This window comes from Labeo rohita, chromosome 1 (assembly GCF_022985175.1).
Source record: "Labeo rohita strain BAU-BD-2019 chromosome 1, IGBB_LRoh.1.0, whole genome shotgun sequence".
NCBI lineage: Eukaryota > Metazoa > Chordata > Actinopteri > Cypriniformes > Cyprinidae > Labeo > Labeo rohita.
Genome location: NC_066869.1, coordinates 22,854,324 through 22,882,156, shown reverse-complemented (window position 1 = coordinate 22,882,156; position 27,833 = coordinate 22,854,324). Strand labels below are relative to the sequence as shown.

Sequence of the window (27,833 nt, the reverse complement as noted above, 5' to 3'; positions counted from 1 at the left end):
TTACAATAAGTAACATGTTAATATCACATCAGGTAAAATAACAGATTAAATAAAAAATGAAAAAATGTGTATCACACTGTAACATTTTCAAAAAGGTACTTGCCTCAACGGTCCTTTCAGATGTGCAAAACCGAAAGTAAGACATCACTCTTCTCTCACAGACATGCTTAGTCCAAAGTGTGATTTTGGTTTCAAAGTTTCATCAATCCATCTTCTGTCAGGATACTTGCTTCTATGCTTTGAAAGTTTTTTCTCAGTTTTGTAAATATCAAAATATTCCCAAGTTCAGTAGCTTCCAAATGATTTTAAAATCCTCCTTTCCTCATTTTCGTGTGCTGATTTTCTCTCCTTTTCTGTCATATGTATCTCAGCACTGTTTCGCTCTGTCACTCTCTCTGTCTCACTTTGGCTGGTGTGCTGGATTCACACAATACGGATTTATTCATTTAAAATGGTAAATAATCCTCTCTCTTCCTCTTTCCCTTAAGTCTCACCCTCCCCCTTTTTCCTGTCTTTATTTCTTGGACATTTTGTCTGGCCAAAGATAGTTGACGTCCTTCTAAGAAACTCCTGGTAAATCTGAAGATGCAACCCGCTTCCTATGTTCTCTTAATCTCTCTTTCTCTCTTTCTCTCTCTCTCTCTCCCTGGGTCATCTACACTCCAGTTTACTATATATAATGAAACTTGCAGAATTTATTTTGTAACACAAGAGCGAGTTTCTGCACATACATTAAAGTAATGGGATCTCAATGCTTTTAATGTTTAATTTCAGCAGCTTAATGATTAGTACATGAGGGAGAAATGCTGCAGACGCTGGCATTAAAGGCAAAATCCTATTAGCAAGAATGAGGGCATTATGTATCTGAAAAAATAAAAGTATTTAATCACACCACGGTCTCTTTTTCCATCTAATCTTGCTCTGTTTTCTTGACTACTGAGAATATCGAAATATATAAACTCTAAATGTATCATATGAACTGTTTCACACGCCTTTATCCTCATTTATTATCGTATCTCTCTTAGTCATATCTTGAAAAATGAACAAATCTGCTGCATTTTTTAACTTTTCACTTTTAGGAATTAGCAGAGTAACAGTTGGATAATGTAAAAGATATATCTGAAGATTTATGTTAATCAGACCGTGTGCAGGTAACAAGTAGGTTTAATGTCAGTGTCACAAGTGTTATGTGAGAAATGACGGATGGATGCACTAGATATTTTATCCAGCATGGTTAATCTGTGCATGTAATCTGTTGTCATCTGTCATTGTTCTCTGTTGGAACCTCATTTAAACTACAGATTTAATCCTTCACTCTGACCTGAGGATGAGGAGGAGACGACACTTATTCGCCCACCGCACACACAAAACACAATCTCCCACGAAAACCACTGTTGCATGCGTTCTCTCGGCTGTGTATTTGTTCTCAAATATGAACAGAGACTAAAGCAGCTGCAAAGACAAAGCCACACAGCAGTACAAAAAAAAATGAACAGAACTGAAACAACCATCTTGAACTGTTTGAACTTGCATGCAAACACTCACAAAGAGATATAGAAAGGTTGAGGCAGAAACCCATTTTAACTATTTAACTTTTTAAGCATTTTAACTTTTCTGGTGCACTTAGAAAGAGAGTTTTACTTAGCTACCATCAGTCAGCCGACGCATAAGATTTTAAGCTGTTGTGATATTAAACCCTCTATGAGTGCAGTATTAAAAAATCAACTGGGTCAGAGAGAGAGAGAGAGAGTGGAGAAAATATTAAAAGAAAAAAAAAGGAAAGAAAGAACGAAAGACAAAGAAACTGGCTGAAAAGGAGCACAGTAAGTCTTCTGTATATTTAGAGCATGAGCGACAGAAATAACACAAACAGGAAGTTAATAGAATTATGACAGGAAACCACATTGCTGCAAATTTCTGCATTAACACCACATTCCCTCTTCCAACCTTAACTTCGCTTCCATGTCACCTCAGAAGACGTTTCTCATCAAATTTCTCATCTAGGCTCCATAAGCATGTTTATATATGTAGTGTTTTACTAATTTACTCCCAATTTTATTCTGATTCTGCATCCAAATAAAAAATCACGAAAGATCTAAATAAGTGTCTTTTTAGTTTATTTAAAATTATTCATACACCATCTCAAAAAGCAATTAATTGCATAAATAGACATTTTTTTAAAGCCAATGTTTTTTAGGACGTGTGTGAAATCACATTGTTTCTGAAATATCTAAAAACATTACCAAAAACAAACACAGCAAAATGAAGTCATTACAAAATCTATTTTTAGAAAATGAATAATGAATGAAAAGAAGCCTGCTATGCTATACCAAGTAAGCGCTTATGTAGTTATGTTGAAACTATGAAATTATTTTTTGATTTTATCCTAAATGGATTTCTCAGTTATACTTTTCAAAAATATTTACACTTTTCTTGACTTGTCAAACGACAGCTCGAATCAGACGAAGCCATGTAACGTAAAACACTCTGCCGATTGTAGATGACGAGAGTCGTGCTTAGGGTCAGTTTTTTTGTGAGCACAGGCCTTCAGCTGTAGCCGTATGAGTCATAGTCACTGTTTCTGTTGGATGAGGGCTCTCTGCTCTGGTTTACCGTCAGCCTCTCCAAACCTGACAAAACAGACAAATAAGAATGGGTACCAGTGTGTGCATGCCACTTTTTTTACTTACAAAGTCTAAAACTTCTAAGGCAAATTTTAACTAATAAACCTCACCATACTTGCCCAGTTGCTTGATCATATTAAGAATTGCATTTTGTGTATAACAAGTTTTCTGAAAAGTTACATTCATTGCATTATCTAACTAAATACGCACTCATTTGCATTCATTTCCAAAACAGAAATCTGATCATTGGGTAACGCCAGGTTGTTTCGTTTTGTTGACAAATTAGAGTCAGATGTACAAAGGGGATTTTGGATATCTCTATTTATATCTTCGTAAATCAGAAAACACTGTCAACAGCCAAAAGAAAAACAAGTATAAAATCAGGTAATTGATATCAACACAACCTTGATAAGTAAAAACCTTCAGAGTATAAATAAAAATAAAACTGGAAGGTTTGGTGTATATTATGCTGTTGAAGTAGAGATTTCTGGCTAAGTGCATTTTCTCATTTTGAGAAAATAGCCTTTAAAATGCATATTGTAATTGAAATCTACAGACAAAAATACATAAAGAGCAATAAAAATAAGTTGGATAGTTGTTTTATTTTCACTAGTCTAAATGAAGACATTTTATGAAAGCAAAATAGCTCAGAAATCTCAAATCAAGTGGTCAGAATCTTGTGTGGCCGAACTAAATATGCAAATATTGTATGAGCTGTTTTACTTTCTATTCATTGTTCACTATGACTCAAAAGTTTTTGAACAGTAAGATTTTTAATGTTTTTTAAAGAAGTCTCTTCTGCTCACCAAGCCTGCATTTATTTGATCTAAAATACAGCAAAAACAATAACAATGTCTAAAATATTTGTACTATTTAAAATAACTATTATATATTTTAAGATGTAATTTATTCCTGTGATTTCAAAACTGAATTTTTAGCATCATTACTCCAGTCACATGATCCTTCAGAAATCATTCTAATATTCAGATTTTCTGCTCAAAAACATTTATTTTTAAGTTGAAAACAGCTGAGTAATTTTTTCAGGTTTCTTTGATGAACAGCTCAAGTTCAGAAGAAAAGTATTTATCTCAAACAGAAATCATTTGTACCATTATAAATGTCGTTATCATCACTTTTGATCGCCGTGCTGAAAATTAGCTTTGATCACAGCAGTAAACTACACACAATAGAAGTCGGTTGTTTTAAACAGTATTTCAAAATTGTGTTGTTTTTTTTGTACTTTGGATCAAATAAATGCAGGCTGTGTGAGCAGATTAGAATTCTTTAAAAAACATTAAAACATTTTCTGTTCAAAAGCTTTTTCAATGTAGATTGTTAAAATAATGACATTACTGCATGATCTTAATTGTTGTATATATAGGTCGTGAAGGTCAAAATTGATAACTGATTGATTTAAAACACTTTCATACAAAGTTAATTTTATGTTAGATAATAGTTCTCATGAACAAAAAAGCACACACGCATGTGATTTGTATTGCTGAGCAGTTTGAATGAAAAGACCAATACATCATAATACTCAATTTATCATTATGTAATTGAGTACAAAGTAAATGAGCATGAAAGCGAGTGCGAGATTAATAGAAAGAGTGCAGAACGGTCAGGTACGAGAGAAAGAGAGAGATTACTCACCAGGAAAGGACTGTCTCTTTTCTGTGTTTTTGTTTTGGGGCCCTTGCCCTCTGTTATAGCACACTATAAAAAGAAAGATAAAATGCTGAATCTTTTCTAAACAGCCAGTCACAAATGTGTTCATGTGTGAGATGATGACTCACCACTCTGAGTCGGGCCGACCCAGCGACTCTGCCGCTTTTGTGAAACTGCATCAAACGACGTAAAATGAGTCAGATTAGACAGAGAATTTAACTTTGGATTTTGAAAGAAAGAAAGAAAGAAAGAAAGAAAGCAGGAAAAAGCAGAACAATGTAAGAGTCAAACAGTATTTTTAACTATATAAAGCTGTATGTCGACATACTGATTTTAGATGTCATTACATAAGTGAGATCCAAATGCTTGAGAGCAAATGTCTTTACAAATTCTATTCTGAGCAAAGCATTTTGACCAAAGGATTGAATTGAAATTTAACAAGAATTTGATCATTTCTTAGTCTGTGGTACTCAAATTGCATGAACTCTTGCGTTTTAATGGAAGACATCTGACCATCTGTACAAAAGTTCACATGATCAATCTAAAAAATGTGCTTATATTTGATTAGTGATCTAGAAAAAGTGCAGAATCTCATATTTCTTCTTTATTTTCATTGTTTTTCTTTCTTTAAAATTTTTCAAATGTTCACAAATTTTCCCCCAGATTTTGAATACAGCCTTAGACTTTTGGGCTGTACAAAACAAGACTTTGTTTTTAAAATGTGCAATGTGCACTATTAATGGTGCAAATGTGCAGTAAGCATTTATACATTTTTATATAGGTAAAGTGAAATGAAAGACATGCATGTTTGCTTCACTGACTTACATCTTTTGCGGATGGCTTTGTATGTGGGGCGACCGAACTGAATGAGAATGACGGCCAAGATCAAGAAAATTAAAATGCCCGTTACTGCTTTATAAGCAGCCAACTCTGTTCCTAAAGGATCTGGGAAAATTTGGGAAGAAAATAGTATAAGTTATTCGAAATGCACAGCATACACAACAGAGTGACAGTAACAATTAATAATTAATAATTTTGCCTATGAAACCTGATAAGAAACAAAACATCAAGAAATATATTCCAGCATAAACAGTCATATATAACCTATAAAGTACAACAGTTCTCTGAAAATAAACACATACACACACACCTTTGCACATGATAACCATTCCCATGCAATCAGTAGTCTTGATGAATGTGTTATTTTTATATATTGTATAACCATCAGCTTGTTTTGAAGCGATCGTATGGCCACTGTAGTCTCCACATCTTCTCTCCTTACACACTGCAGTCCACCAGTTGCGTGGCATGTGATTGTTAGAGCACAATTGCCATTGACCCTCATGAGAATGCACATACAGCTGACCTTCACATGGACTCATCCATGTTACCATCAGCGGGAACGCAAACGTAATATTCTGGATGGTTATCGGACATGGGGTCGGCTGGGTAGTGGATATAATAGAATTAGGGCATTCTGGGGTTGCGGGGGTTGTGAGGTTGGTATCGTTCAGACTTGCGATTCCTTCTGCAAAGAGAAAAGGCACATAGAAATCATACTTTTATGACAAATGTTGGAATACCACAATCACTCTTCTCCACATAGAATGTGGAGTTTGGAAATAAATTCCTAAGAATTTTAAGCATTTCAAGTATCAAATGTAAATGAAATGAGAGTGGCACCACGAAACTGTAGTTAATTACAGTTTGCAGACTGCTAATATGTGCTCTTAATTTATTGCATTGTAACTAACATGTAGACATCACTTCAGCATTCGTATTTTTGTCACCAATATTGTCACATCTCAGTATTATATTTCTTTTAAGTACTCCACATCTTCATACAATATTTTCTATATAAAATATGGCATGATATGACAATTCTGCAAGCATAAAAATGCCTGTTACTGAGGTCAGAGAGCAGATAGCTGGATCAATTGCACTCATTACACTCTTGCTCTTTTTGCACAGTGCTCGCATTCACACACAGGCATTCACACACATTTTGCATTTGATCGCAAGATTGAGTTTTGCAAACAGATGGATTAACGGCATTAACAGATCTAAAATTTGGATTACAAAAATGACCATATATGTATATATATATATATATATATACATACATACATCATAGATGGATATTCAAAATATTCAGAATCACAGAATTAACAGATCTATAATTTGGATTAAAATTACCCTATATACACACATACATACTTACACACATACATATATAATTATGTGAGTGGAATGGAATGAGCGAAAAGCTTTTCATATGCTTAAAACTTATTTACATGTTTTAACTGTCTATTTATATAATTAATATCAATACATAATTACTATTATATATACATTTGAAAATTCTCAAATTCTAAGACTAAATTCTAATGTACTACGACTGTGATTACATTGTTTGACAATATACATTTTGCGTAATACAGGTGGCATTTGTATGATTTTCATTTTCATTGCTTAACATTTAAGAAAGTGCCTTTGTTGATAAAAACAAAAATGTATTAAAAGCTCATTTATTAGTTCTGTGGTTAAATATGTTAAATGTAGTTAACGCTTATGTAGTTCACACCTACTCCTTTGAAAATTGCTTCCCGTTGTTTTGTTTATATTTTCTTATTCTCTAAAATTCAAATGCTAAAATAATTTATCTAGCACACTATTGAAAAATTTGGCATGATTTTCCTGTTTAACAGTGTGCAATGTAATTGCTCATAGATTCGTGCCATTTTTCCTGTTTACAGCAAAGACAACTTAACTTTAAAAAAAAACAAAAAACACATCTTTACATGGCATAACCTGGGCTAAAACATGGCATAACTTGGGCTAAGATAATACCATTTGACACGCAAACAGCAATCTTTATCAGGGGTTACTCTCTTGTGATTGTAAAGTGCAGTTTATCTGTTAAACACAAAGAAAAAATTTAAAAATGCCTCTTTTATGAATAATACAGAAATGCGTAAAGAATAGTTGTTGCAAGGTTGACCCGTATACTGAATTCACCAAATGGATATCTTGCAGCAATGTTCGCGTTGACATCAGTTTTCAGTAAATAGGGCATTAAGACTGAGAATTTGAAAGACTAATTAAAACAAATCAATACAAGCATACAGCATTTTGACAGTTGCACTTAGTTTGTAATGTATTCTTACAGGCCCTTAAATTGTGATTTTATACAGTAGTCAACATTTGAAGTGGATCAAAACCTCTCATCAAAGTTGTCCTAAAACCAAAACAATAGCCGTTCTTGTCTTATGACAACTTTTTTGATTCACTACAAATGTTCTTTACTGTTTTATATGATATTCTTTATAGCCCATCATTTCTAAAGGAAAGTAATGTTTTGCCTTCTAAAAGTTTTATATTCTAATATATTCATGCTGTTGTTTCCTTGGTCCGTTTCGTTTTGCTAAAAAAAATCTGTACATCAGCATCTACAACTGACTACAGATTTTTTCAGCTAGTGGCAGGATTTTACAGCAGATCATATATACAAACAGTACATATCATATAATATAAAAGCACAGCAATAAAGGATATTTAAAGAACAAACAATTTACTTACGAACTCCACAGAGCAGGAGCGCCGTAAGAATCATCAGCAGAGAGTTTTCCATCTGGCAAAAGGTTGTGCCAAACATTTAAAGCATAATTTAACTTCATTTGACTAAACAAAGTGAAAGTGACTTTATGCGCTTAAAAAGATAACAGGCCCAGAGGTCAAATAAATGACCTCTGGTACATGACAAGCAACACTGTTTTTCTTTTGTTTATCTAATTGGGCCTTAATTCTAATGTTTCCTTTTGTTTTCCACTTACTTTTTATTGATTCAGATAAAGCAAACAAATACGCAACCATGACTGTATTAAAATGTTTGGCTCTTACTTGTTTTTATCAGAGCGGCAAAGACAAATCGTACCGTGACTTGAACCACAATAATAACAAATCATTGACATAAATTTGCAGACACAAACTAGACTCCCTTTTGTAAAATTATTAAGATTAGATTAGTTATTTTAGAAATGTTACAGTACGTCTCCTTTGTAACTGACAGCTGTCTTTACGTCTCTGCTTCAGCAGTGTTTGAAGATTTTCTAACTTAAAGAGCATCAAACATCAAACATCTATGAAACACCAAGACTTCTAACCAGCTTTTTAACAATATATTATCAGATCTTACCTCGCCTGTGACTGACAAGAACAAATGTGTGGAGCAAATGACAAGAAAAATTAAGTGAAAGGAAACAAGCAGAGGTGTGGAGCTACTATCTTCATTTCCCCCGCCCCCATCCTCTGTCTCTCCATATAGAGCGTGTCTTTTAATCTCAAGCGTTGTTTGATTGCACATTGCACTGCTTCCTCACTTCAAAGAGAGCTGCATATACAAAAAAATGAAGAAAAGCTTGAAAAAAAAAATGAGTGTATGTAAGTGGGAGGAGAAGTACTCAGTAGCTTTATATTGTCTAACTTAATATTAAACCTTAAAAAGGGTCAAATTTACATTTTTAAAAATGTGATATTAAAAGTAAAAAAAAATTAGAAGTGGGTGGTAAAAAAAAAAAAAGTTGGAAAAAACTGGTGATGTCATCCAAAAATGAAAGATGGTTGGTGAGGAAAACAATAAAGCAACAAAAAAAAAATCTGCATATTCAAGATCTATTTCTTTGCATACAGGAACTGAGCCTCTTGTGGTGTACGGCACACACTGAAAACACTCACGCTAGTTGCACAAAGATGATTAATCGTGCTCACAGGAATCAACTGCGGCAATCAGTATGGCTACAAAACCACCGATATCCACATCTATCCTTTCATTTCACTGTTACTCATATCTTCTTTTCATTCAGAATGTTTCCCAGCCGCCTCGTTCCCTCCCTCACTCTCTCGATTTTTCTCAGGTGTCGCCGGGGTTGGTTTACCATATCGTACAGTCGGAGAGAGACCCGTAAAGACTCGGTTTTGTACCTGTGCGAAAAATTCCCCCAACACCCTCCTGAAACTCTCGTCTATGATTCAATATGAACGGAATTTAAACAGCCTTCAAAAGTGAGTCAATGCGCTGAACTACCATTTCTCTTCTTGTAAATTTGCGAAAACTTACCGTTCATGTTTAGGGTCAGTACGTTTTTTTCTTGTGCTCACCAAGGCTGTGAATATTTTATCAAACATACTGCAAAAACAGTAATATTGTGAAATATTATTACATTTTTAAACTGTTAGCCTAATGTTTCACCTACCTGGCTGTAAATGATAAGAACAAACACGAATGTCGTCAAGATTCTTGGCCTGGAAATCCTGGTTCAGTTTGGCCAACCACAAACACCTTTTGTTCATCAGACAGTTTTTTGCACTCTTCTCCTTGATTTGTTATAACTTTTGGCAGTCTATGGTTTGACAGTCTTAGTACAGCCCAAAACATGACAAAAATTGACCATTTTCAGCAGCAATAATCAGCAAAATATGAGAGTTTCGTTCTGTTCAGTGGCATTGTTTATGTTCAGTGCCACCAATATGGCTGACTGATGACGCGTCGTGAAAACACTCCATATGCCGATGTGGAGCTCAAGTAGCATTTCATATTATTATCAGTAGCCCTATTCGGATGGTAACTGTTTCTCACGTGGATGTCTGTAAAAATACATTTACATTGCATCTTCAGATGGCGATTTTTTCACAAGTGGAGAAGCAAGCTTTGTGATCCTACAAACGTGCTGCTCATGTGGCCAGTCACATGATTGTCTGCTGTAAATAACATGATACATGATTTTACATGATTTTTTTTTTTTTTTTTGCAAATGTTTTACTATCCTGTAAAATGCATTAAAGGGGTCATCGGATGCTAAGTTCACTTTTTCATGTTGTTTGAACATTAATGTGTGTTGGCAGTGTATGTACAAATCTACCCTATAATGATAAAAATCCATGCTGTGGTTTTTAATTAATCTGTAAAAATAACATTCCCTTTTTCAAATTGAGCCATTCTCAGATGCCACAGAGGTCGCTCCCACGATAGTTGATTGACATGAGCGTTTTAGATCAGCTGTAACAGTCCAACCTCTTTGTTTTGATGCTGGAGCAGGGATGTAAGTTAGACAAGAATATCTCCAATTGAGCGATTGAGGTGTTGTGTTGCTGGATGTAATAATGAACATAGTGGTCGTCATTTACTCCCGACATCTGAGCTGCTGAAGATGCAGTGGATTACGTTTGTTTGTGAAGGGAATGCGCCTCCCGATCTACTAGGGCTGCAACGATTAATGAAGCCGGTACTTTGATTAGTAGTAAAGCTCCATCACGTGCGTTCAGCTGGAGCGGCAAGTAATACACAGAGCCGTAAAGCACTGACAAGTTACGCCAAATTTTGGCGTAGCTTGTCAGTGATGTACCGCTCTGTTTATTACTTGCCGCTCCAGCTGAACGCACGTGGTGGAGCTTTACTACTAATCAACGTACCGGCTTCATTGACTAAACGCGCCTCACGACATCGTGCGATTAATCGTTGCAGCCCTACGATCTACATATATCCGTCTATGTTCGTGCGAATCATTCATGATCCAGCTTCACTTACAGCAGAAGTGAGTAGAAGGGTTTTTTTTAATGAATCTTTGCGATCGCCTTTCCTAATAATGTGCTAGTTAGCAAGTTTAGCGGCTAAATGCAGCTAAAGTAAACAGGCTCGTCACTCCACAGAGAGAAGAGAGGGGCGGGGGCGAGCAGAGCTCATTTGCATTTAAAGCAGCCACAACCAGAATGAGATGATTCTTGCGGAGCTGATTTTGGCAAGGTAAAAAAGGCTGTTGTTTTACACAACCATGGAGAATTTTTAACCAAAGTATATTATAGACTTTTCATTAAGACCCTAAAGAATCATAACAACTTGTGGAAAATGGGCATCCGGTGACCGCTTTAAATCTCCGGTTTAAAAACAGGAAAATAGACGTGAAATAGAGAAGAAATATTAAGAAATAAGAAATATTGTTCTTGTAAATACTTTCCAGCATTTCAGACATAAATATGCGTGCAACTATACCGTGCGCTGTTCAGCAGTGATCACAAAAGGATTTAAACACTTTTTTTTAATAAATTTATACTCAGAGATGTGGATTCGGACGGCAATTAAATTACCAAACGACACGACCTTGGTGTTTGTCGAGAAAACTGTAGGTAATTCATCTGGGGATTTTTGACGGCAATAAAATCACTACCCTCTGTAAATGGTGAAAATAACTTGTGTCCACCTGAAAAACAATTACCGTCCAAACAGGGCTGTAGTTGAACAGTTATGCTGCTTAATATTTTTGTGAAAACTGTGATAGAATCTAAAGTTTAAAAGAACAGCATCTATTTGAAATAGAAATCTTTTGTACCATCATAAATGTCTCTACTCTCACCTTTGATCAGTGCACCCTCGTTGAACAAAAGCATTCATGTATTTCACAAAAAAACAAAGTCAGTTATCAACACAGAAATCGTAGATCAACTTCAAATCAGTGTTTAATATTCACACCCGAAAAAAAGGACAATAAAAATAAAAATACACTTTTAACAGGCTACAGTCATCACAACCAATGCAATAGAATTTCTTTCCTCTAATGCTGCAAATCAATGTGCTAATAAAATTTTCATCCCATTTTTTTTCCCCTCTCATCCTCGTGTCGTATCACCCCTCTCCCTCGCTCCAGGTGCTGGGGAGGGAACCTAAACGTGGGGGTTTTGCTACAAACCTGAGTCTTAATTACTGAGTTCATGAATTAGATAAAGCCACCCGAGGCTTGATTGAGGATGCCTCTGGTTTTGAATTGCTTTAAAGTACAAAAATAAAGAGAGAACCCCGCACGCCTATTCTAAAGCTGACAGTTTAAAGGCCCTGCTCCCAGCTCCTGTCGCCAAAGAGTTCGGGGCAGTTAGTGTGGAGTGCTAGTGTGATTCACATGGTCCTCTGGTTGACCGACAAGCAGACCTTAATTAGGTGGGGCTTTTACGGATCTACATAACACCACGAAATGACACGCACAGGCCGTTTTGATGGATAGGCCTACAACTGTGGGCTAGTGGGGGTGTTCATGTGGCAGAATCTGAACTCAAATCAAATCACAAAGAAAGCATTCTGTCATTTAACCATCAAATGTCTCGTTGTGTCTAAATTCAGTGTAAAATATGCAGCCAGGCATTCGTCTGCATAGTTTTACCACCTTAACGGTAGGTGCAGAATGCTATATTTACTAAAGTAAGCATGTTATGTAGCGCCTATATTCTTTGCATATGCACTGTGCTATGTTATGCCTCAACGGCCCCACCAAATCCTGTGCTATAGCTGATAGATATGTCTATATTAATATCCCTTGTTCTCCAGTTTCCCTTTAATATTAGTTTCATTCGTTAAGTACAGTAATAGTCTGTTTCTTCCAATCATTGTCAAGCGGTATATTAAATAAATGGAGTGGAAGGACTTAAAGAAAAAAGAGGGAGCAAGAGGTATCGAGAGGGTCTGGAGTGATCGGCTGGTGCATTGGTACACTAAGCATTCATAACAGGACGCACTGCACCCAAATCTGCACACGTGGAAGTTGTCTAAATTTATTCATGATAAAGAATACGCTTGTCTTTTTTTAAAGAGTCTCATCTGTGATGAGGAAAATGGTGCTGTGCTTTCTGGATTGACGTCGTCAACAAGGGTTGATATAGACTAACGCTAACATAACGCTTCCATGTAGTGTGGCATGTTTGTCTCTCAGCAGATTTTTGACAAAATGATTGGAAAAAAAAAACAGCCAAATAAGGCTGAGCTGTAACACAATGTCGTCATTGAATATAATAATAAATTTTTGCAAACTGATAACATGCTTTAAAATGGACAGGAACTGAGCCGACTATGCGGCCCATATTGAGTCTCTGACTGGGGGAAACAAGCACACATTCAATCTCAAGTGTCTTTATAAGCCTCAGACAGAAACAGGATGTGACGGGGTACGCAAACCACAAATCTGAGGGTAAGGAAAAGGCAGAGGAGGAGGAGAAAGGAGGGAGAGAGACGAGAGGGAGGATCATGAGAAAGACACACACAGAGTGGCTCAGGAGTATGGTTGTGGTACCCCAAAACCTGGCCTATAAAGCGGTCTAGCTGTGGGTGATTGGGTTGATGGCCCATGGGGGCCTGTGGGGTAGCCGTACCCTCCATAAGCGTATGCAGCGGGGTACGGAGCGGGCGTGGAACCAAACTGCCCAAAAGGTGGGCCAGGAAATGGTGGTTGAGTGGGGTATGGGCAAGCGGGAGGACCGAACGCAGGCCTGGGTGCTGTGTAGCCTGTTGACGGTGGGAACGGGGCACCCTGGCTGGGGTAGGGCTGGAACGCTGTGTTGGGGTTAGTGGTGCCCGCTGTGGAGGCTGAGGGGGGAGCAACGGGGTAGGGGGCGTAGGGCAGAGCGGAGGTGGATGCATTGGTGGGTGCGTTGATTTTGGAGCTCTGCTGCTGTTGAGGCTGCGGTTGTTGCCACGGCGATGATGATTCAGCATCCTGATTGGCACCGGTTTGTGATGTCACTGTAGCATCTCCTATCCCTTTGCTTTTTTGGCTGAGAATTTCTTGCAGCTTTTCGATGCGCACTCGTCTCGTGTGAGCCAGAGAGCGGAGGGAAAGGAAGCGTTCGAGGAAGGAGTCCAGCGTTGTCGAGCCTTCGAGGAACTCGTCTGCTAAAACCTGAGAGAAAGAGATTAAGCGATTTTTAGGCCCTTAAACTGTGGGGTTGGCAACATAATACAAGTTTTATAATGTTATATAATGCTCATGAGATCAGTAGTTCATAAGCTTTTAAATATGAAAATACACCATTCAAAAGTCTGGAAACACTAAGACTATTTTTGAATTGTTTTTTTCAACTTAGACACATTAAAGGCACAATATGTACATTTTCGCAGCTAGAGGGTGCATATTCAAAACAAACAAAGAAACAAAGGCATAGTTTGATGACGCAGTAATTGAGAGAGGAATCATGGGGAGTTGTGGACTAGAATAACTGCTTACTCTAGTTTGATGGCTTTGCCAGGACAGCTAAAAATTTTATTTTTGTAATAAATATTATATCATAATTAGTGCTGTCATTTGATTAAAAAAACTAATTAATTGCACATTTTTTCTGAAATTATTTATGATTGTTTTTAAATATAGTTTTATAATGCAACAATTTCACATTCAATCTTCAAATAAATGTAGAAGCAACATAAAGACAGTATATTTTTTAATATTTAATGACATCTTTTTATGACTGAAGGCCTGTATCACTGACTCCAATACTACTGATGTCTCTATGATTTTTTCTATTTTCTATAGCCATTCAACATTACAGTATAACTGAGAACCATCAATTTTAACATTTATTAGAATAAAAAAAAACTAATTTCATTTAACCAAAAACAATCATTACATAAACCCATTATAATAAATATCATATTTTCCTACCTGTGCCCTACAGCAAGTAGGAAATATACAGAAATGAAATAAAATAAAGCGATAAGCCCCAAGAAGCCATGGTTTATAGTGAATTTATAACAGCAAAGGGGCATTGTAAAACCCCCCTTAGCTGTTATAAATTCACTGTAAACCACGGCTTCACAGGGCTCATTGTTTTCAAAAACAGGTATTCCATATATTTAGTAAGGTTTTACAAAATAAACAGAGCAAATAATTATTCTTCCGCCAAACAATGTAGTTCCTCAAAAACAGTTGTGATTGCCAAGCAACACACAGAAGTAAACAAAGGTGTATGTTTGTAGAGTAATTTACAGCAGCTTCAAATGTGGCTCAACCATTCAGAATCAAGGACCGGAACTATCCGTTTTATAATTTAAGTTATAAAACACTAAATACAGATGAACCCTTAAAGCTACGCAGCACCTGAAAGTAATCTCCCTGTGCAAGCAGGTGGTCACATTGGTTATGTTGATGGAAGTTAGCTTATTTTCAGGCGCTGCATAATATCATTGCATCCATGGTACAGCAGCAAAGTTTCTTGAATATTACACCGAAATGAGAGTATAGTTCCTAGCCATATTGGCCTAGAAAATCACAACTTTTTATTTCCCGTCGGTTATAGTATACGATGTATCTACAGAAGAGTCAAGTTTTAAATAGGAGAAACAAACCTGACAGTTTCACCAACAGTGAAACATCAACAAACAATAATGAAAACAGGTGATTATAAAAGAGTTTTTGGCCCACCTCTGATTCTGCCTCTGTGTTGGCGCCCTCTATCTGCAGACGAGACAACAGCCCCTCCGGAGACACCTGCCCCATGATACTATCTGCAGAGGGGGAAAGAAAAAAAGAGAAACAGAAGTGGGAGAGAGTTGATACAGAAATAGGCAGGCTTTTTAACAGAGAAAGAAACTGAAAAGTGAGAACTGTTATGCAAACAAATCACTTGACTAGAAATGTGTAATCATTTTCAGTAAAGTAAAAAGCAGTAATGAATAGCCTAAAAGAAAGAAAAGAGAATGAGACTACAGAGGAAAAAGGCCGGACACATAGCTATTGTGTGATGTAATGTCACAGATGCAAGAAAAGGGGAGGAGAATGAGTGCCAGAACAAAACAAGTTCATAGAACGGCACTATATGACAGACATATGCACATATAGAAGATTTTCTGGCTGAACAACATGCTCTATTTAGAAACTCTATTCTGAAGAATTCCTGTGTCTGTTCAAAGGTTAATAGCTCCAGGGTGCCTTAAACTACCATGAAAACTGCCAGTGCAGTTAAAAGAAATAAAAGAACACTGTAATTTTAATTTCACTTCACTGAGCTAAAAGGAGTTCTAACAACAGAATCTTTTTTAAACACTATTTTTCACACTGCCCAAGCGTTCTCTTGTAGAATGTTCAAATTAATTTATTTTCTATATACTGTACAACACTGAAACGCTTTCAGATGCTTACATTCTATTTTTTCTGAAGGTTTATTTCCAAAACTTGAAATATACAACAACACTACATTAAGACATGAAACTTTCAGTTATAGCTGAACAGAAACAGAAGAACAACAAATAAATAAATAAATGTAAAAAAAAATAACATAACACACAGCCTTTCCAATAAAATCTATAAATGAACACCATGTTACAAACAGAAATCTGGAAATATGAACCTGTTCTGGTTTTGAATTTCCTCAAAAGGGCTATGCAATTTATATTAAACTTTTATTTTTCATCATAATCCCAAATTGTTTCTGTTTTAAATAAGAAAAATACAAAAGCACATCATTACCGACATTTCTCATTTCCCCTTTTCAATTTAGAAAACGTGCTCTGACATCAACCAGTTTCTCTCGCCCTACATTCTGACGTCAATTTACCCAGCGTTCATTTCTATGTTCTCTTTGAAACCTTTACTTTCCAAACCCAAATCGATTCATCCTTTCCCTTACCTCTCATGGCACAGTGTTGTTTGTATTTCTCCCTCACTTCTTCTAGTTCAGCATATTTTCCCACCAGTCGCGCCCTCTCTGTTTCAAGTCGGGGCTTCATGTCTAGGTTTTGCTCGGCCAGACTGCGGTTGGCAGCCAGAGCCATCTCTCTCTCCAACTGAATGTTCTGAATCTGCAGGAGAAGAATAACAGTGACACATGACAAAAGCCACAATGCTATAGACATTAAGTCAGCCACAATCCTCTGCAGGATTGTGGCTGTTACTTGATGGCTTTGATACAGACTAGATAAGTGGTAATTTGTGAATGAAGTGATGACGAGATTACCAGAAAGAAACAAACAAAAATGACTAAACGCAGAAAGAGGAGCGGGAAATTTTTATCATCATTTAAGAACCCTTAAATTGTTCCAAAACTGTATGAGTTTTTCTCTGTTGTTCACAAAAGACAATATTTGAACAGCAACTGTTTGATTACCCACATGCTCCAAAATATCTTCTTTTGTGTTCAACAGAAGAAAGAAACTTGAGGGTGAGTAAAAGATGACAAAATTTTCATTTTTGGGTGAACGACTGACCCTTCGTAAACAGCTTAATTCACAGGCAATCTGACCAATTATAATGCAGAATCAGCCATTCTGTCCGGCAAACAAATCAGACAGGAGAGTAGATTAACCTCAGTAGACTTAAACTTGAAACATTGTGTGTATTGATGTCTTTCTGCAGTTTAAATAAAATAGGTTATGATGTTCATTCATGCTTTTTTCGTGCTTTAAGTAAAGAAGAAAAGTTGATCGGTTTACATGACATTGATCTAATAAGGCAATACGCTGATCTGTCACGACACAAGAGCCACAAAATGGTATTTATTGTTTAAATTTCTTTAAAAAAAAGACACATTGTTTCATAACAGAAACAGTGTATTGTTTATTGGACGTAGCAACAGTAACTACGGAGGGTGGGTTTCTGAATAGGGTAATTTTGAATAGCATTTTGTAACCATTCAGGGCTGCATTTTCTTTTTTTATCAGATCATATTTTAATTACAGTTCACAGAAACAGAGATTGAGAAATACTAATAAGAAATACAAAATTTACTTTATACTCATTAAGCAGAAAACAAACCAATTATTCACGGAATAATTTACTATTTCAATAATTTACTTTTCTCCTCCACCAAAGCTCTGAAATATCATTTATGTTCATGTATATTCTAATGCGACATATAAGGATGTGTCACAGTAGGTTTGACAACAATGCAGCGAGGCTTTGTAACTGATTCTGACACAAATTTTAGAATTCCAGTAAATAAGACTTTGGATTATTGGACTAAAAAAAATAGACTGAAAATCATAAATGACAATTAAGAACTTTTACTTTTAGGGTTGTAAGGTACTTTTTAAAGGTCTTTTTTGAACAATGAATTAAGTTTGGAACAATGTGAAGGTGAATAAATAATAACATAATGTTGTTTATCATTGGGTGAACTATTACTTTAACAAAGCTCTATAATCGTCTTACCTCATCAGACTCCAATGCCATAGACTCAACCCGCTCCGAGTTGTCCAGCAAATCCTGCAACTCGGACTGGCTGAGGTCTTGAAGCTTCTCCATTGATTTGCTAGGACAGCTGAGGACCAAAATCAAGTTTACTTATTACAATACAGCTTATCTTAATCATAAGTCCAGCATACTATTGACATATAGTATGTTCCACAAAAGAAAGCAAGCCATACAGGTTTGAAACACCACAAGTAAATTTGATCAGAATTGAATTTTTGGCTAAACTATCATTTCTAAACTAGCAGTTTATACTTGGTATGTGTCATTTTGGATATCAAACCACTATTTGAAGACTGATATGACAGTCACCTGTCATTTAGACTGTACATGTAAAAGTGGATTACTTAAAGTATGGCTAGGAATTATGCTAATGAAGCTAGGCTTTACTCTGCCTGCTTCGTATTTCTTGAAGAACCCCCCAATACTTACAAGGTACAAGCAAATCAAAGTCCTCTCCGCACAGTGCTCATGGAAAAACATCAAACTTAATTGGAAGCGAGTGACGTAAAGATGTAGACGGAAGCGCTGAGCCTGACAACTACCTTGCGAGCGGCTTCCGCGTTAAAACCCGCTTCCTGCGAGAACCACTTATATGACAGTGTCGGTACCAGATCTAGCGCGTTACTTAGCGCAGCAAAGTGGAAATATGTTCCCGAAATTATTCCCGGAGCCTGGAATCTCCCCGCGGTTAGCAGGACGGCTAGCTCACTTAAAAGAGAGCAGTTGAGCAAGGCGGGCTGCTATTCAATACAAAACGGCGTCGGACGAAATATCAACTCAGAAAGATATAATAATGTGTATCCGGTAAAACCGCATCGATGTCAATCCGAGCAAAATAGTCCAAATAAAGGTTAATTGACGGGGTATATTCCTATTCTTAAGGGAAAGTTTCACTTCTCGTTGACAGATATCGTGGCCATCTTTGGATTATACCATTGTCGATTTTGTCTAGGGAAGTGAGATAAGTTTTAAACACTCTAAAGGCGCACTTTACATTTCTTGCCAAGAATATCACGCTTAGTTTTAGAGTATGCCTTAAATAACTATATAAAGGTTTTATAATAGAGGAAATCAAAAGACATTTTTATCATTTTGTGAAAATACCATAAGGTTCCCCTAACTTTGATTTGATATGGTATCGTCGGATGTTCGGCTGACTGAAAGGGAAACCCCGATGTGACGGGAATATTCCATTTGTGACATGGCAGTAGGGTTGGTCATGATATTTCACGAGACAGGCAACAGATTTTTTAATGTATAAAAGTTTAATATTGCATAAAGAATTGTCTCACACATTTACAGATAAAAGCACTAAAGAGACACCCATAGACATTATTTTTAGCACTTGGAATTACAGGCACTGTAAAACTGAGCGGTTTCATCACTGTGGTTTACACATTTGATTGTATCCATGTAATTTCTCACAATAATTTGTGATATAGGAGTTTCACTGATAGTTTCATTATCAGTGATTACACTGTTAATGAAACGAAGTGGTCGAAAATACATACCATCAAGGTTGTAACTTTGGCACAATATCATTTTGTACTTAAAAAAAAACTAGTAGTAGTGTACAAACTTACATTTTCGGTAATAGCGGCTTAAGTTTTTACAGTGTATAGCAAGTTAATGTCTCCAGTTTCTCAAATTCACATTTTTTTAAAAAAAAATATAAGGATAGAAAAACAATAGCAGTCATAATGATTTAGAGACAAAATGCTATATGTGACCCTGGACCACAAAACCAGTCATAAGCAGCATGGGTATATTTGTAGCAATAGCCAATAATACATTGCATGGGTCAAAATTATCTTCTTTTTCTTTTATGCCAAAAATCATTAGTATATTAAGTAAAGATCATGTTCCATTAAGATATTTTCAAGTAAATTTCCTTTTTAAGTAAATTTCCTATCGTAAATATATCAAAACTTAATTTTTGATTAGTAATATGCATTGCAAAGAACTTTATTTGAACTTTAAAGGTGATTTTCTAAATATTTTGATTTTTTTTACTCTCAGATTCCAGATTTTCAAATAGGTATATGTCAGTCAATAAAAATTGACCCTTACGACTGGTTTTGTGGTCCATGGTCACATATAAAATATAATGGGTTACATGTTTATAAAAATCTGTGCCTAAAAAAGAATATGTGTTGTATGAAAAAAAGTGATTTCAATGTATTCTAAGTCCTTTAAATGCAGAAAATGATAAGAAACAATGAATAAACAGAGCTGCAATATTATAAAACAACAGCTGCCCAGAGATCGCTTTGTAAAAACCCTGTAAAAACAAAAAGAGAAGATTTAATGTTACACAAAAATCTGAAAAAAAAAAAAAAAAAAAAACATAAAGGTATTCAATAATATGTCATTTTTGTGGCCTACATAGTCTCCATTAACCATAATAATAAAAAAATAGTGTGAGTCACAGTACAGAGCATGTGTATTGTGCTCTTTTGTAATGTAGTGTTATCTTTTGTAGAGAACATATTAAAGTTGGCAGATTTTAATGTGTAAAACAGGCCAGTTTTTATTTGTATAACTGGCTAATGGCAGAATGAATCAATATTTTTTGCTTACTTGAAAGATTGTTTGTGGACAAATTAAGTGTTCATGGGATTCAGATGTGCAATGAGGGAAGTCCAGAGTGGTATTTGCAGCATAACCATACACAACAAGTCCAATCAGTGTCCCCACCAGGCAAGCAAGACCAGAGATCATACTGTTTTTTAACTTACAGGGAGAAAACCATATAATTGCTTATATTTCAGAATAAGTTTTAACAATTCACAGCTAATAAGAAGCTCTAATGTAGTAATTTACCAGTTCTCTCTTAGGAGTTCTCTCAGATGCCATGCCAAATGATCCAGCAATCACAGACTACATAAAAAACAAGAATTAGAAGAGAAAGTCGACCTTACGTTAAAGCAATTGTCAGAAGAAAGTACAGTTTAGGTCAAAAGTTTACATACACCTTGCGGAATCTGCAAAGTGTTAATCATTTTACCAAAATAAGAGGGATCATGAATAAGATATTTAACATAAAAGATGTTTACATATAGTCCACAAGAGAAAATAATAGTTTATTAAAATAAAAATAAAAAAAACCCTGTTCCAAAGTTTACATATGCTTGATTCTTAATATTGTGTTGTTACCAGGATGATTCACAGCTGTGTGTTTTTTTTTTGACTATGATTTTGAGATCCATCTTTTCACACTGAGGGCAACAGAGGGACACTCATATGCAACTATTACAAAAGGTTCAAATGCTCACTAATGCTTTAGAAGGAAAAACAATGTATTAAGAGCTAGGGGTGTAAACTTTTGAACAGAATGAAGATGTGTACATTTTTCTTATTGTGCCTACATATCTTTTTTTTTTTTTAGTTTAGTACTGCCCTTCCGAATCTACAGAAGATACTTGCATGTTTCCCAGAAGACAACATACGTTACATTTACCCTGATATTCAAATTCAAAAAGTTTTCACCCCCCAGATTTTAATGCATTATGTTTCCTTCTGGAGCATCAGTGAGTATTTGAAATGTCTGTAACAGTTGCATATGAGTCCCTCAGTTGTCCTTAGTGTGAAAAGATGGATCTTAAAATCATACACTTATTGTTGGAACAGGATTAAATATGCAAAAGTTTTTTTGAAAACCAAAGAATTTGTGGGACCTGAAGGATTTTTCTGAAGAATAGCAGGCAGTTTAACTGTTCAGGACAAACAAGGACTCATGAACAACTATCACTAAAAAATGCAGCTGTGGATCATTCAGGTAACAACACAGTATTAAAATCAAGGATATGTAAACTTTTGAACAGGAGCATTTTTATAATTTCAACTAATATTTTCTCTTGTGGACTATATGTAAACATCTTTTATGTAAAAAATCTTATTCAGGTCAGTCCTAAATAAAACAAAACATGCATTTTGTATGATCCCTTTCAGATTCTGCAAGGTGTATGAAAACTTTTGACCTCAACTGTATGCAATTATACAAAAGCTTATTAATGGGCAGTAAGTCACTGGGACTTTATGCTATGTGTTTATATGTTTGTGTATGTTCATTTTGTGTTTTGGCAAACTTGCCATAAGACTACGACAATCATTTAAAACCATAACAACTACAGTATCTTAGTAGTGAAATAAACGTACCACAGAACCAACACAGAGGGGGCACACAAACAAATATTTTATATCAATACTGATGCTGTAGGTTGGTATAGTCAGGAGGAGCTGGAACAAACCTAGTAATATTGCCATAAGCTAGAGAGGGAAAACACATGGTGAGGATAAAAATTCAAACATATGTTTAACAACAACATTAAGCAAAATATCTCAAAGAAACCATTACAGCGAATAAGATCCCAAATGACCATTATCTGTCTTCCTCAATGACAAATTATTTGGCCCACATCCACTTACTGCCACAACTTCTGGGTCATAAAACTTAAACAGGCGATGGAATTTGGGAGGATCCGAGTCAACAGAAGGCATCTGGTTGCTTGACATATTCGAAATCCAGCTAAAACTCAACTGAGGTCCTGAAAAAAAGGAAAATTTCAAAGTCCAGATCGAATGTTATAAATAATGGCTGCTTATAGCCTGAGATAATAGTGAGAGAGTCGGTATGAAACATAATCTGATCCCTCTGGATTAATGGAATGTTTTGCAGGAATACAGATGCTAGCGGAGAAAAACATCTTTGTGAGGAGAGGAAGTGGGCGGGTATAATAGAGAAAATGTGTCTGGAGAGAAAAGCAGAACAGCTTGATACAATCCTGATTGCTCAACAGCACAGAGGAAAAGGGTTAGGGGTAGAAAAAAAAGTACACTACATGCATTGCCTTAAGTGGGCTGGACTGCCCAGATGTCCAAAACAGCACCTTCCAGTTTCCTTTTTCATTAATTTGTGTAGTATACCATCACATATACCCATTGCAAGCAACTCTTAATTTAAATGCACTTTTTAAAAACTAGTTCCAGGCATCACCAGAAAATACACTAACTAACACAGCTAGAAATTATTTTGCATGTTACCGACAAACATGTCCAGTCAAATGTAATTTTCATTCAAATAATGCACGACGGACTCACCTCGAATTGACTTTAGTTTCTGGAAATCCTAGAAAGCTTGTGGCTGACGGGAACAGAGCTGTTTATGAAGTGATCGAAAACGCTTAATAAATGCTCCTACGAGGAGAAGGGGGCTGGACAGACCCCTTTTCTTTGTGATGCTTGCATAAAAACGCAAGGGTGGGTCTAACTGTTTTTGTATTGTAGACAGAATTGAAGCCCAGATCTTTTCTTTGAAATAGTTGCGCACTTAGAGACGAATTCATTCAAGCAACAGGAGACGGTCCAGCCAGGACACAACAAACAACTTGTGCAGAATCCTTACAGACTCTTTTAGGTCAGCCTGTCTCACTCATTCTTGTGGAATTCCGCCCAGCGTGAGTTTGTTGTAACGTTACTTAAAAGTATCTGACATTACTTAGCTGTATCATTAAAGACGCCTTCATCATTGCATTTGTTATAAACTTTACTTACCTGAAAACGAAGGATGACTTTGACCGTGTCAACGGACCTGTCAGTGAACACTTACCCAACTCAAGTAGAGTTAAAGCTACAAGACAAACAAAAAGCTCTGCGGGACAGCATCGAGAAGGGGGAGCCCAGAATATTCGGGGTGAGTGAACATCGTATTATGGCTTCAGTAATCTTAATGTTAAAGGGCTCCGCACAGATTCTCACAGGAGTTTTTTTTTTTTTTTTTTTTTTTTTTTTTTTTTTTTTGTCACAATTTTACATCTTAAAAGAAAATGAGGCTTCTCTTCACCGATAATTTCATGAATGAACTTCACAAAAGCAAATGTCTTCTCTGTCACAAGAGCAAATGCAATAGATTTGCATAGCAGCAAATGAATAATGTGTATAAATGTACATTTTCTTTGCACCTTGCATTTTGTGTTTATATATGTATATAATTGTAGTCCTCAAAATCTCGTAGGGCTCCTGATTCAGGGAACATGGTGATATAAACATTTTAAAAAAGAACTTCCTCTGAAAAAAATAATTTTATATTTCCAGTAGGGTTGTATTTTTACCATTTGAAATAATAATTTTGCCTAGTAGATCATTTAATTATACATTACAACGTATGGGGAGTTGACGTATCAATGTGTCCTATGGTGTGACAGTAGAATGTAAAAAAAAAAAAAAAATCCAGCACTGAAGATAAACTTCTCTCATGCTATTTGTAACTGTAAGAATGAAGATACATTTTTCTCATATTATTTGTATGTTAAGTTTTTTTTTTTTTTCTACATTTTTGCTATGTCACACCATAGGACACAGTCCAATTTTTCTTGGTCAGCTACCCATATATGGTTATGTTAAATAATATTTCATAAGAATATAAAACTACAAAATATAGTGTAGTTTATTAACTAATTCATCTGTGTTCCTTGAGGTTTACGTATAATGTTAATCAAGTTTTTTGCACAATAAATAAATAAATATGTGGAAAAATAATTATTTTCAACCCTCTTTCTCACCCTCTGTCTAACAACCTGTTGTAAGAGGCAGGTCCTTTAAGACTTTAATCAGTAACCGACTACTGTTATGATTGGTTAACGTCATTGCATAGGAAACAGTATCAATGCTCCACCCCCTCAATATTGCATGTGATTGTTTTGACAACTTAATCAAAATAAAATGGTCAATTCCAGGCAAAGCATTACGAAATCATTTACTTACCGTTTGTGATGCAGCTGCAGTCAGATTTAGTACCGCTTCATCTTTCTAACAAATGTTTGTGAACTCTCAAATACACTGTGCCTCATTTACAAAACAAAAGGCTCCAGGCCTATGGTGAGAAGAAGACTATTTGTTGATGTCTTGCGTGCCCGGTAGATGTCACCCTGAGACCTTGGATCCAAACTAACTGTTTTTGGAGCTTGATTAAATAAATGCTTTGTTTATAATGAGGAGAAGGTTTTAAGCTATGAAGCTTGCAGGACCTCTTATAGGCCAAAAGACCAAACAAATTTGATTTCTCATATCATGACCCCTTTAATGTTTTTAGTATAGCACTACTATATTGTGTAAATGTGAAAGAAGTGCTAAACACTGAATAATAATTATTATTGTTTAAGATGCTATCAGAAACATTTTAACATCACACCTCAGATAACATTGTTTGAAATTTGCTCATATCTACATTAGATTACACAAACCCGAGTACTTGAAGATGTATGAAATTCTTGCTGAGCCACCTCTTTTGCTTTTTTCTCTCATAGGTCGCTCAGATAGTATTAGGATTGCTGATCATCTCCTATTCTATGCCTCTGCTCTCTGCTGAGAGGACGATGATACTTAACTTTGGTGTGCCATGGTGGAGTGGACTTATGGTAAATTACACTATAGGACATGGTGGTTATGTAATAGTTTAAGATGTATTTAAAGGAATGTACAGTAAATTGTATATGCGCCAACAACTGACCTATCACTGAACTTTATATTTTGTTTCCTTCTTTCCGAACAGTTTGTCCTTTCAGGTGCAGCTGCATTATCATTGGAAAAATATGCCAACTTGAAAGCAGTGAGTTTGAAAAACAGACAAAGTGTCAAAGCTCATTTTAGAGATTGGCATATTCTTGTATTTCAATCATAATCAAATGCAAAGGCTCCACATCGACAGGCATATTTTATATAACAGAACATCCCATTTAAACAACTAAAAAGACAAATAATAATGAAATTTGCTCTTGTCTTTAGGTCTCTGTTTGTTTGGCAGTCTCTGCTGTTAACATTATCATCTCAGTTATTGCACTTATCCTATACTATGCTGACATTGCTTTTAATCCGGCAACCGCATGCCATGAGCAAGCAAGCCAGATATGCAACCAACGGTATTATGCCACTGTACGTATCTCATACCCTTAAATGTGACCATTCTATTATATTAAACAGTTGGATAATTTAGTAAGGAGTCTTTCTTTAAATCAGCATTTCAGCACAGGATTGAAGACAACCATCTCCATGGTCAGTATGGTCCAGACAGCATTGTCCTCTGCTTTTACAGTTATACTGTATAATCAGAGGAGGAACTTTACAGGCTACGTGGTAAATATTTCGTTAGATATATTATATTATATATGTGTGTTTGCTGTTATTATTAAGTTTAAATTGAATTCATTTATAGTTAAATCAATCATTTATTAAATTTAAAAGTATATGCTTCAAAACTGAGTTTCTAATGCATCATGTGGATTTCTCTCTTTCTCTCTCAGACCGTGACTGAATGACATCCTGCTTAATCCCATCCCATGGACATTTCTGGATTTAAATTAGAGGTCCTTCAACTGTAAACACTTCATATAGCCTACATGTGGTTTTTATTGTACTTATGTAATGCATTTAAGTGTTGTATTTTTGTTATAAATAATCATAAACATATAAAGATTTTTTTTTTTTTTTTTTTTTAATTAAAGTTATATTTAAAGATGGTCTTTTGTGGTTTATTTTACAACTTGAAACCACCACATTATGATGTCCCCCATCGTTTTAGCTCTTCATTTGTTACTAGAAAAAACAAGACGGCTTCTGGGCAAATTGTCAGTCACATGACACGAGAAGTTTACTACGTAAATTAAGTTTACTAAGGTAAATTAGCAGTTTACCTTATTATTACTCTGACTCTGCCAACAAATCTAAATAATATATTTTCAACTTTTTTTTTTTTTTTGTTTGGCAAATTCTTCATACATAAGCATCTTTTTGTTTGACTAGCAATAATAAATGTGTCAGGTTTTTGGAAATATATGAAAAAATTATTTCTATTAACTCTGATTAGGTTTAGATAGCTTTCCTTCATTGCTCTTACATTATTATTATTATTATTTTACTATTATTATTATTATTATTATTATTATTATTATGTAGTCTTTTTTTAATTTATTTTTATTTTTTTCCTTATTCAAAGCAACATACCCCCTTACTGTAATTTATTTCTCCTCTTCTTACTTCTATCTTCTTTACATTGTTAATGTTCTCCTGAAGGTGATTGTATATTTCATCTGTTTGAATAAATAAATAATAAAAAAAAAAACTTATTTTTATTTTAAAAAATGATACATTTTACGATGAAAATGCTTAACTCATGAATATTAATCGAGTTATGTGACATTCGCGGAGTTTATTTTTTATTTTATTTTTATTTTATTATTATTATTTTTTTTGGAGAAATACCAAATTTCACTGTAAAAGAGCGAAACACTAGTGAAAGCAAAAAGTAAAAATAAATAAGTAGTAAATAAATTGGAAACTCATTAAATATTCATGAGCCGTCAAAGAATTCGTGTGCTGGTTGCTAACAACACAGGTAACGGTCCTCCTAAAAACAGAAGCGATTTACTCGCTGAACCTGTTATATAACCGTTTCTACAAGATTTAAGGTTTGTTTCTAGTCGCAGGGGAAGCCATTATTTGTTATAAAGCTGAGGGAAAAAGTAAAACAACGTTACACAACCTTCATAACTTA

The 27,833-nt window shown here is 35.4% G+C and overlaps 4 protein-coding genes across 5 annotated transcripts; 1 reads left to right on the top strand and 3 right to left on the bottom strand.

The window, feature by feature from the left end:
• Positions 1-2,111: 2,111 nt before the first annotated feature.
• Positions 2,112-8,523, bottom strand: LOC127166969 (T-cell surface glycoprotein CD5). Its single transcript, XM_051112707.1, has 7 exons — positions 8,485-8,523; positions 7,869-7,920; positions 5,440-5,817; positions 5,115-5,234; positions 4,418-4,462; positions 4,275-4,337; positions 2,112-2,630 (listed from the first exon to the last, which is right to left on the bottom strand). The coding sequence occupies exons 2-7, from the start codon at positions 7,918-7,920 to the stop codon at positions 2,548-2,550; spliced, it is 741 nt and encodes a 246-aa protein (XP_050968664.1). The 5' UTR covers positions 8,485-8,523; the 3' UTR covers positions 2,112-2,547.
• Positions 8,524-11,780: 3,257 nt separating this feature from the next.
• Positions 11,781-19,233, bottom strand: vps37c (VPS37C subunit of ESCRT-I). The gene is made up of 5 exons (XM_051112632.1): positions 18,716-19,233; positions 18,245-18,353; positions 16,725-16,896; positions 15,521-15,603; positions 11,781-14,002 (listed from the first exon to the last, which is right to left on the bottom strand). Exons 2-5 carry the CDS (start codon positions 18,335-18,337, stop codon positions 13,376-13,378), a joined length of 975 nt encoding a protein of 324 aa, XP_050968589.1. The 5' UTR covers positions 18,338-18,353; positions 18,716-19,233; the 3' UTR covers positions 11,781-13,375.
• A 676-nt stretch (positions 19,234-19,909) lies between these two features.
• On the bottom strand, positions 19,910-23,961 carry si:dkey-9i23.16 (uncharacterized protein LOC571915 homolog). Of its 2 annotated transcripts, XM_051112869.1 has the most exons (7): positions 23,840-23,957; positions 23,387-23,444; positions 22,715-22,833; positions 22,445-22,555; positions 21,110-21,166; positions 20,867-21,019; positions 19,910-20,567 (listed from the first exon to the last, which is right to left on the bottom strand). In XM_051112869.1, exons 3-7 carry the CDS (start codon positions 22,799-22,801, stop codon positions 20,460-20,462), a joined length of 516 nt encoding a protein of 171 aa, XP_050968826.1. In that variant the 5' UTR covers positions 22,802-22,833; positions 23,387-23,444; positions 23,840-23,957; the 3' UTR covers positions 19,910-20,459. The 2 variants fall into 2 exon arrangements, with proteins under 2 accessions (XP_050968826.1, XP_050968835.1); XM_051112878.1 differs by lacking the exon at positions 23,387-23,444 and having other exon boundaries at positions 23,840-23,961.
• Positions 23,830-27,184, top strand: tmem176 (transmembrane protein 176). Its single transcript, XM_051112819.1, has 6 exons — positions 23,830-23,978; positions 25,591-25,701; positions 25,836-25,892; positions 26,069-26,215; positions 26,300-26,416; positions 26,584-27,184. Exons 1-6 carry the CDS (start codon positions 23,853-23,855, stop codon positions 26,596-26,598), a joined length of 573 nt encoding a protein of 190 aa, XP_050968776.1. The 5' UTR covers positions 23,830-23,852; the 3' UTR covers positions 26,599-27,184.
• Positions 27,185-27,833: the final 649 nt, after the last annotated feature.

What these genes read in the sequence shown, in the direction of transcription:
- LOC127166969 (XM_051112707.1), bottom strand. Translation starts at nt 7,920, where the DNA reads ATGGAAAACTCTCTGCTGATGATTCTTACGGCGCTCCTGCTCTGTGGA. An exon ending in GGTCGGCCCGACTCAGAGTG is followed by an intron (nt 4,338 to 4,417) that starts GTGAGTCATCAT and finishes TTCTTTTTATAG; the next exon opens with TGTGCTATAACAGAGGGCAA. An exon ending in AAAGAGACAGTCCTTTCCTG is followed by an intron (nt 2,631 to 4,274) that starts GTGAGTAATCTC and finishes CTGTTTTGTCAG; the next exon opens with GTTTGGAGAGGCTGACGGTA.
- vps37c (XM_051112632.1), bottom strand. Translation starts at nt 18,337, where the DNA reads ATGGAGAAGCTTCAAGACCTCAGCCAGTCCGAGTTGCAGGATTTGCTG. An exon ending in TGGCATTGGAGTCTGATGAG is followed by an intron (nt 16,897 to 18,244) that starts GTAAGACGATTA and finishes CTTCTCCTGCAG; the next exon opens with ATTCAGAACATTCAGTTGGA. An exon ending in ACAACACTGTGCCATGAGAG is followed by an intron (nt 15,604 to 16,724) that starts GTAAGGGAAAGG and finishes CCCCCTCTGCAG; the next exon opens with ATAGTATCATGGGGCAGGTG.
- si:dkey-9i23.16 (XM_051112878.1), bottom strand. Translation starts at nt 22,801, where the DNA reads ATGTCAAGCAACCAGATGCCTTCTGTTGACTCGGATCCTCCCAAATTC. An exon ending in GAACTCCTAAGAGAGAACTG is followed by an intron (nt 21,020 to 21,109) that starts GTAAATTACTAC and finishes TCTCCCTGTAAG; the next exon opens with TTAAAAAACAGTATGATCTC. An exon ending in GTCCACAAACAATCTTTCAA is followed by an intron (nt 20,568 to 20,866) that starts GTAAGCAAAAAA and finishes TTGTTTTTACAG; the next exon opens with GGTTTTTACAAAGCGATCTC.
- tmem176 (XM_051112819.1), top strand. Translation starts at nt 23,853, where the DNA reads ATGACTTTGACCGTGTCAACGGACCTGTCAGTGAACACTTACCCAACT. An exon ending in GGGAGCCCAGAATATTCGGG is followed by an intron (nt 23,979 to 25,590) that starts GTGAGTGAACAT and finishes TTTCTCTCATAG; the next exon opens with GTCGCTCAGATAGTATTAGG. An exon ending in AATATGCCAACTTGAAAGCA is followed by an intron (nt 25,893 to 26,068) that starts GTGAGTTTGAAA and finishes TCTTGTCTTTAG; the next exon opens with GTCTCTGTTTGTTTGGCAGT.